The 9,308-nt window shown below is 27.2% G+C and overlaps 1 protein-coding gene across 1 annotated transcript in view; it reads right to left on the reverse strand.

The window, feature by feature from the left end:
- The window catches only part of LOC108779232 (uncharacterized), a 10,617-nt gene extending 1,773 nt beyond the window's left edge, over positions 1–8,844 (reverse strand). The window contains exons 1-20 of the mRNA XM_018546603.1: positions 8,777–8,844; positions 8,562–8,704; positions 8,129–8,217; positions 7,759–7,841; positions 7,592–7,647; positions 7,338–7,497; positions 6,812–7,210; positions 6,529–6,733; positions 6,255–6,440; positions 6,034–6,179; positions 5,737–5,838; positions 5,404–5,521; positions 5,066–5,198; positions 4,674–4,905; positions 4,243–4,452; positions 4,018–4,129; positions 3,664–3,862; positions 3,226–3,359; positions 2,759–2,905; positions 842–1,060 (exon numbers count right to left, since the gene is read on the reverse strand). Of these exons, the coding sequence (XP_018402105.1) occupies positions 842–1,060; positions 2,759–2,905; positions 3,226–3,359; positions 3,664–3,862; positions 4,018–4,129; positions 4,243–4,452; positions 4,674–4,905; positions 5,066–5,198; positions 5,404–5,521; positions 5,737–5,838; positions 6,034–6,179; positions 6,255–6,440; positions 6,529–6,733; positions 6,812–7,210; positions 7,338–7,497; positions 7,592–7,647; positions 7,759–7,841; positions 8,129–8,217; positions 8,562–8,704; positions 8,777–8,844 (3,141 nt within the window). The remainder of the gene's footprint in view (positions 1–841; positions 1,061–2,758; positions 2,906–3,225; positions 3,360–3,663; positions 3,863–4,017; positions 4,130–4,242; positions 4,453–4,673; positions 4,906–5,065; positions 5,199–5,403; positions 5,522–5,736; positions 5,839–6,033; positions 6,180–6,254; positions 6,441–6,528; positions 6,734–6,811; positions 7,211–7,337; positions 7,498–7,591; positions 7,648–7,758; positions 7,842–8,128; positions 8,218–8,561; positions 8,705–8,776) is intronic.
- Between the last annotated feature and the right edge of the window lie 464 nt (positions 8,845–9,308).

The following is a 9,308-nucleotide window of genomic DNA, read 5'->3' on the forward strand; positions in this document are numbered from 1 at the left end:
AAAACAGAAAAACAATATAAACTCCAATTTTCTTATAACATGTCAAAAACATAATAATCTTTAGATTGTGTGTCAATCTAACAAAAAGTGATATTATCGTGGTAGTTGTTTAGAGTTGCGTTGTAAGTCTGAAGAAAAATTTCGGCACGCGATTAGGAGACTACATACACGGTATATAATATTCACACAATGATAATAAAACACTAACATCCTGTTCCAAGACTCGATTAGGCATTTTCACTTTCTATGATTTTAAATCTTACGAGTCTATTGATATCATCATTCAATTTATATATTTAATGACATAGTTCATATGTATACATATATATTATTTTAAATCTAGAATAATTAATATTATTTATCATAAAAAATTTATATTTATATTTATAATTACGCGAAAAAAAATATTATTTAAAAATAAAAACATCTAAAGAAATTTTTTCCTCTTATACTCAAAGCACACAAATCATAATGGTTATTATCATTACTTTAATATTAAATTTTAATATATGTATGTCTTTCAACATATTATTAAGATCTAATAAGATGCTATAAGCATCGAAATTTGTTAGATTGATTGTCAATCTAACTAAAGTAGTATTACCGCGGTAGTTATTTAGAGTTGCGTTGTAAGTCTGAAAAAAATGTTCGGCACGCGATTGAGAGAACTACATACGCGATATATAAATTCACACATAATGATAATAAGCATCTTGATCTAGCTTTGACCGTGATAGGCTTTGCTTTGTGCATCCTTCTTTCTTGTTATTGTTTAACAATTGTACGGTCGTAAAAATGAGATTCTATTATTTGTCATAATGGTTAATTAACATTTACTAACTTCGTCAAATTTTCTTCTAACTTTATAGCCTCTATACGTAGCTTGTATCATAGTAGCTGCTTCTTCTTTAGATTTAGCTGAATCAACGTAATCTTCTATACATCTTGATTTTTTTGTTACTTTCTGTTGTTGCTTGAGGGGAAATATAATATTCTGTTCCAAATGCTTGCGATTGTAATTTCTTTCCTGTCGATCTTCATATCTTGATTTATCAGTAACCTATAAACATTTTGCACGCGTAATTTAAATATATATATGTATATGTATATACAGGTACATGTACGTATATTTTGTACGTTTTATGCATACGTTGTATGCAAAATTAAAATTATTTTGCATACATGTAGTTGTATGTTATAACAATTACAACAAGTTATTATTTAACATCTTCACAATTGCACTTTCCCATATATTCCCCTACATATTATATAAAAAATATGTTATATGTATTAAAAGTCATTCCACTTTTGTCGCACGCAATAATAATAAAGTACATGTAAAATACTGGACATAATGAAAGTTTTAAGAATAGAAGTAAAACATGAGTTTTTGAATAAGTCCTCGAATACTTAATACATGATGTTCAATTTACTTTTAACATATCAATCCTAGTAAGCAAGAAACATTTTTTAAAGTTTCAGTAATATTGCAGTAAAAGTTACAACGTAGGTACAAGTTGATATTTGTCGTTATTTTGATATAAAAATTACATTAAGAGCCTAAAATTTTCAAAAAATCGTTTTTTATCTTTTTTGCTTAAATGATGCTTTAAGATCTTAGAAATAAGGCACAAAAGATCTTCTAGCGAAGAAAAATTCCTAAAGTGTCATTTTTGAAAGTTTAAAGCGTCATACTTTTTTATAAGATTTATAGCTTTTACGAAGGGGTCCTTCTGAAAATAATAAAAGAAATTAGTTACGTGTGACTCTATCATCTCTAAAATCGGTCAAGAAGAATCAGGAAGAAAAGAACATCAATGAGGAAGGCCTATTGTATGATACAGACATCTTAGATTAAAGATTTTTATCGCTGATTGTTATACATAAAACTTTAATCGCATTTTTCTCGAAATAACTTTCTCCAAGCTAGCTGGAAAGATAATTCCTACTAATCTTGACCGATTTACTTAAAATTTTAACTGTAGCTTCAAAATTGCATTCTCTAGAGAAAGACGTACGAATTTTTTTTATATTGCATACTTTTTCTATATAAACAATTTTTTACTTATTTTTTACCCTTTAAATGTAAAACTTACATTAAATTTGTACCATTTAAAAAAAAAACGGTATATTGCAATTTCCGTACGTCTTTCTCTAGCTTTTAGAATGTAGATTTTAAAAAATTAAAAAAATTTTGCTTTTTTGTTCTAGGTTAAAAATTGCCGGAGTTGTCGTTCCGGCCGCGGAGCATTGTCCATGAGAAGATGTTACCATTGCAGAGCTGTAGCGCCGCCATTTTGTAACAAAATCATTATAAAAAAATATTTTTTTACACTTCAATGTATGTACAACAAAGACATAAAAAAAATATATATTTTTTTTTATTACATTCTCGAAAAAAAATTCATAAAGTTAGGTTTATTTTTCATGCTCTAGAGTGACTTTACCCCTTAAAAATGTTATTTTGATATGAATAAAATAACGACAAATAACGTACATCAACCTGCTGCATGGGATATTGCTGCAATGTTGCTGGAATACTTCAAAATTTTTTATAAGAAACAATACTTACGGGGACTATTTCGTGTTATGATTGTATATATTTAGCATATATTATTGTCTTTTAAAATTTTTTAATAAAAAGTTAAATTTTTTTACTTTTTATGTCTAAATTTTTTTTACTTCTATGTTTTCTTTCATTATTCCTTAATTTTTTATAGTTCTTATATTTTTACAAGATCCACAGGAACATTTATACCGTTGGAATCTCATAATGATGATGTTCATACATAGATTTCGTATTTTTTAAAAAATCCAAAGGTTTTTTGGATAATTCATTTGCCTCACAATATTTTGTATCATGAATGATAGATTTGTTTTTATTTCCGTCGCACTGCCTTTTGTTCTATAAATAAAAATGATACAGTTTTCAACCGTGTATAAAAATTAACTTAATTATAAATTACCTACGATAATTATGTTGACATTCTTATTTCTAGTAAAAATATTATCTTTATTATTATTAAATATTCTTTCTATATAAAAATTAAATTGCAAAATTATATAACCGGCACTTATAATAATTATAAAAATTGCTTTATGTATATGTAAAATTACAAAATTGACAAATTTCTTTTATTTAGATAGAATTTAGTTATATATATATAATTTATATATATAATTTATAACTAAATAATCGTATAATTGAATTAAGTTCTTTCTCACCGCTGTCATATTACTTTTGCCTATATTGCCGAGACACTTAGTTAGAATTTCAGATGACATTACGATACCCGATGATGTTGTAATGTTTGATACATACTTTTTTGGTTCTCGAGTTTGCGATGTGTCGTATTGTTCTAAAAATAAACATAGAATAAAAAATATCCTCGATGAAAGTATTAAATAGTACCATAAATTTATATAAATTTCAAAATTATTAAATTTTTAAAAGACAAAGAACTTGCTCTAAAAATTTATAAAAATATAAAAAATTATCTGTAACTGCAAAATATATTCCCATTTACTATTACCGCAGTTAAACACTTTATAGTAATGTTATAATATTAATCACTTACTTTATATGTAACATTAATATTATATAATATTAATACAATTATAATAATGTTATTATAATATTAATACATTTATAATCATTTATACCTAAAAGATGTGAATCTATGCAACAATGATTTTGATTACAATCTGTACGTATTCTCTCTAAAGATAATAGTGAGCTATCTTTAGGAGGAGAATTAGGAGAGATAGGTTTCGTTTGAATTTTTCTTGTTTTTAACTCAGAGATGTTTGTTTTTTGATACTCTTCAAGATATAACAGAAATTCACGATATGTAACATAATTCTGAAGCAAGACGTAAAATACATTAACACAGTTAATAAATTGTTTTCTGTTGTTAGTTATTTGAAATATAATTTGTAAAAAATAATTGTTGAAGATTAGTGTAATATGTATTAAATAAAATATAGTACTTGTTTAATTAATAAAACTTAAATTACTTTGTCTTCTCCTGCCCAATTACGATTAGTTGGTTCGTTAAGTCCAAGTAAATCGATCCAGTGATAATAATCTTCAGTTTGATTACCATACCAATATTTTATAATAACAAATCTGTAAATTTTCATATTAATTATATATATATATATAGCTTACTTGTATATTAATTTCACATTTTATACATGAATTGATTTAAAGCTTTTTTAAATTAACAATAGAGTTCATACGCGAGGCCATCATCCACCATTTTTTGCACTTCAGAATAAGACATCAATTCCATAAATTCAGGATTTTCGGGATTTCTTTTGACATCTACTAGTTGCCACGGAGCTATAAGTCCAAATCTAACACATTTAAGTACTTCTAACATATTCCGCTTCCTTTCATTCCAATCATGCATTAACCATCTTACGGCAGACATTAAAACTTCCATTTCGCTATAGACAAAAAAAGATATTTGATATATATTCTTTATTATTATAAAATTTATATTATCTATTATATAATTTTTTAAATAAACACAATTTTTTATCAAAAAATAAAATTTTAAAGAATTAACATTTTAGAAATAATTGGATTGCATAAGTTTTTTATAAAATTTTCTTATATATAAAATACATTTATCGAAAAGCTATTATATCATAGACATTGATTATACCTATTGACGCAAATATAATTAGATTTTAGTAGTAAGCATAATTCGTCCACTGATAATTCCAAAAAATCCTTTGTGCTAACAAGCATTAAGAAAAATTTCATAATTCTCGGCACCATCAGTTCCATTACTGCAGTATTATTAATTTTCTTTGCATCCAAATATAGTAAGAAAGCAGTATCTTCGGAAAAGAGCTCATCATTATCAATGAATGCCCAACATTGCTCTTCTAATTCTTTATAAAATACAATATATGTTTTTCATTTAAAAAATCGGTTTTATTATATTTTTTATATTATATAAAAATGTTTAGTTAAATTTATTTTTACACTTAAACGGCAAGAATGTATTCTACCTTAAATTAAAAATTTTTAATAATGAGATATGAATCGTACCTTTGATCCCCAAGTACTGTGCAGCCATAAAAATTTCTAATATATTATCTCTTCGTAAAAGCTGACAACTTTCATTGATTGGACTTATCATCCAGTCGTAAATAATAGAAAAGGCCTTGGAAGTCATGCTACTCTACATTTTGTGCATATAACAAATTATATTTTTTAAATTTTAAGCTAATTTTATTAAATATAACTTTATTATATGAATTATAAGTTTATTTGAATGTGAAGATATTCATATAAGAATGCTTTTATATTAAAGTTTTCCAAAATTTAAGATAGTCAATTGTAAAAAAATTTATGTAACGTCTAATTAAATGCAATTTAGATCTTACGCCAGATAAGTCAATATTCTTGCAATTTTTCTCATCAAAAAATGTGCTATAACTTTGCAGAACAAGAAGATGACAGTGAAATTCATCGTGATCAATTCGGATAACACAGTCAGCATTCCTTAGCGGAACAAATAAAGAGAGATATTTGTTTTAATATAATTTAGTTTTTAAACTGTTGCTAATAATAAAACATATACAATTTAAATTGTTTCCTATTAAAAATCAAATTAAAATGATTTATTTAAATTTTAAAACGTTCATCACTTTTGCAATATGATACACAGAGCTTTTCGTTTAAAAATTTCACTTAAAATTCTCTCTCTCTTTTCTTACTTATAGTTCGTGATACGTATAGCTAATTCTTGATATAAGTCACTCTTTTCTGGAAGAATTATATTATTCCAATTGATCGGTTGTTTATTCGTAAATCCCAATCTGTTTCCAATGAAAAAAAAATAGTAAAATGTTAAAATGAAAAAAACCTTAATTTTTCAAAATTGTTATATCCACACAGCATAAAAGTTCGCCGCAATATACGCAATGTTACTGTTATATTGCTAAATTGATCTGTGTTGTAAGGATATAAATGTGTTCTTAATTTTTGCAACTATCAAATTTAAGAGAACTAACGAGGCAAGTGGTACTTCGTTTATTGGAGAAAGTTGATGAGATGTAGATTGTTCCGAATGGTTTTGTTCCATTTCTGATGGAGACTTTATACTTGGTTGCATTCGTGATCTATAACTTCCTTCGATATGCGGTAATCTTTTCTGTGCCTATTGTCGATTAAGTAATATTTTAGTTAGACAATATCAAAACACAATAACTGTAGTAAAAACTTTGAATTTCACCTGCAACTGATCAATTGTCGACGGTGTGATGCCAGGCGGAAGATCGATATATCTTGTTCGATTGGAGGAGTCGAAAACGGATGTGCCAATGTTGTTACCCGATCGATTAAACTCAGTCTTGACGTTGACTTTCGTGTGTCTCGGATCAGCAGCTAAAACGCTGAACTTCTTCGACTCGAATACAACCTAGAACGACTATGCTATGTCTGGCTTCGAGACCGATATTTCTGAAATGGTTTTATTATAACATTTGTTAAAACGAAATCTTTCTTACCTGATTTGGGATAATTTTGAGATTACCACTAGGTGTAGCTTGGAAAGGAAACACACCACAATCTGTTTTGTTACCGTCATTCACGATGAATGCTGATTTAACGCTCGTCGTTTCTTTGGGAGAAATTTCTGTCTGCTTCATCGGCAAGGCTAGATTTGAACAAGGTGCTGATCGCAACTTTCTACCTTTTGCATTCTCTGCTTTTCTACAAAGTCGTATTATATATTATTTCTACTACTTGAGAGTATTTGTTGTATTTATCTCTCTCCAATAAATTATTTACTCTAAATGACAGTCCATAGGTTTCAAAACAGCGACTTCAACAAGCGAACATCCTTTTTTCCAAGTTCTCTCTTGTTTGATATATTTACGCGATCTTTGATTCGTTGCGTATTCGTTGATATGATAAGTAATTGTTCTCGATTGTGGCCTAACAGGATCTTTGGAAAGCTTGGTTGTGCACTCTAAATCCTTATACTTGGAATTTATTTTTATTTGCCTTTTAAGTGGTGTCCACTTATTTTTTAGCGAAGATATAAATCGCTCTACTCGATTTGCGTGATAAATATTTATATTCAAAAAAGGTTGTTGTCTTGATATATGATATCTTTTGGAAATATTTTTTCGTCGACGTAATGAATATCTCGGAGACAGAGTTTCCGGAGTTTCTATGATTTTTGCCCTTTTTAAACATATTTTTCGAGTAAAATTATCTTATTACATCAGTTAAATATTTTTATTTGCTTTTTTGAGTCAAAATTAAAAAAAATATATTTTCCACTACAATGATATATCACTCATTTACTTACTTATCAGGTGATGCAGAACTTACAACTTCCGATCGCGATACGTGCGACGTTTTTAGTATTTGATTGGATTTCGAAAGTTGCACGAGAGCGTTCGAAGAAGATGATGGAGGAACATTAAATCTATCGTGATAAAGCACAATAACGCTGCTTTTACTGTTGTCTGTGCGTAGGATATTACCAATCAATTTACTTTGGATTGATTAAAAAATTCCATAATTTAAATTAATCTCTAAAAGTTTTAATAATTAACTCACGTTTCTTGCTGTTCTGTTGAATAGCCCTTACAATTCGTGGTGTACTACTTTGCTTCCTGTTACCAACAAGATAGGCAATAAATATGATACCACTTGCGTCTCAAAACATTAAAAAACAATTATAAATAAATTAAATATATAATAAGTTTAATTTTTTAAATAATTACCAAATTTTTTCATTAAATTTATTTTTCCGTTCAAATGTTTCACCAACGCTCGACTGCTTTTTTTTGACAGTTACCTCTTGTGACTACAAACAGACGCGAAACATTCATCCATCAAAAATAATATATCTTTAAATTCACACCCTAATTAATAATAGAGAATAAATTTATACTAATCCAGAATTTCTTTATAAGACGTTAAGCATTGGAATTTTATAAATTAAAATGTATTAAAAATATATTACTAGATGATTCAAATTAGATATTATTGATAATTATGAATAACAATGTACCTAGTATTAACATACAAAAATAATTACTCCAAAGTATTCAATAATTTATAATTACTTCTCATTATACCTCGTATTTTTACCTCATTTCTTTTCAAACAAGCATATGACGCAGAAGGTTTAATATTTGAGAAGCGTTGTGGCGTAGCAAGGTAGTCAACTTCTCTGGTAACTAAAATTTATCTCCACAAAATGATGTATATGTAAAAATGTATAATAAAAAGTAAAAAATTTTAACGATTTTGTCAAAATTATTTCATACAAAACACTTTTATTAAGTAACATTATCTTTTTCTTTAATTTTTTTTATTAATATTTAAAACTTATATATTTAGATTTTATATTAATATTTAAGCTCATTCTACAATTGCGTAAACGTAAGTGGGTGTAATTGTAAGAATTGATTAATCACAGTCAAAATTTTCTTCAAATTTGACTGTGAATTGATAATTTGTACAACTACAATCATTTACAACTACGCTTACGCAATTATAGAATGGGCTTTACCTGACTTACATAATTTTGCTTCAGTGAATCGACTATTAACAATCGGAACTTGATGTAATGATGTTGATAATAATTTGAGATTTGATTGATCGTTTTTTTCGCTTTTTGGTAGTTGATAAGCAAGTTTCAATTTTTGATAAGATTGTGTTACTCTTGAAAGATAAAAATCAATGATTATATATAGTTTTTATAAGATATAAATGGATTATAATCAAAGCAATTACTTTGGATTTGGCAAATCAAGATCTGATGAAAGATCGTCTTCAGTAGAAATATCAAACTGCTTCTGCATATTTAATTCAAAATATTATATACGTATAAAATATATAATATATAATATTTTTATATAAACAAGATTAAAACATCACTCACGGTTAATTGTATTAAACTTGCACTTATATACTCACATCATAACGCGCGAAGCTTCTTCGCATGATACGTGTCACATACGTTCAAGATATAACTCGCAGAATTCGCATAATAACGACGAAATACTTTTTTTTCGTCCCTGTCACGTAAAATAAAAGAATAATAAAAATATAAATATTATATGAATTAATGCTGTGACATTTAAAATGTACAGGACATTTGCAAAAGTGCGCGTGTCTAGAAAGGCCTTAGATACATAACAGTTAACAGATGAATGAGATGAACAAGAGAATGTCTTATTCCGTTTCCAAAAAAAGCGGGGAGCACAGACTTTTGCATAACGCATAGAGCATGTGCATAAGGAATTTCATTGGTCCATTTTCTTAT

Source organism: Cyphomyrmex costatus, unplaced genomic scaffold (genome assembly GCF_001594065.2).
Source record: "Cyphomyrmex costatus isolate MS0001 unplaced genomic scaffold, Ccosl1.0 scaffold567, whole genome shotgun sequence".
NCBI lineage: Eukaryota > Metazoa > Arthropoda > Insecta > Hymenoptera > Formicidae > Cyphomyrmex > Cyphomyrmex costatus.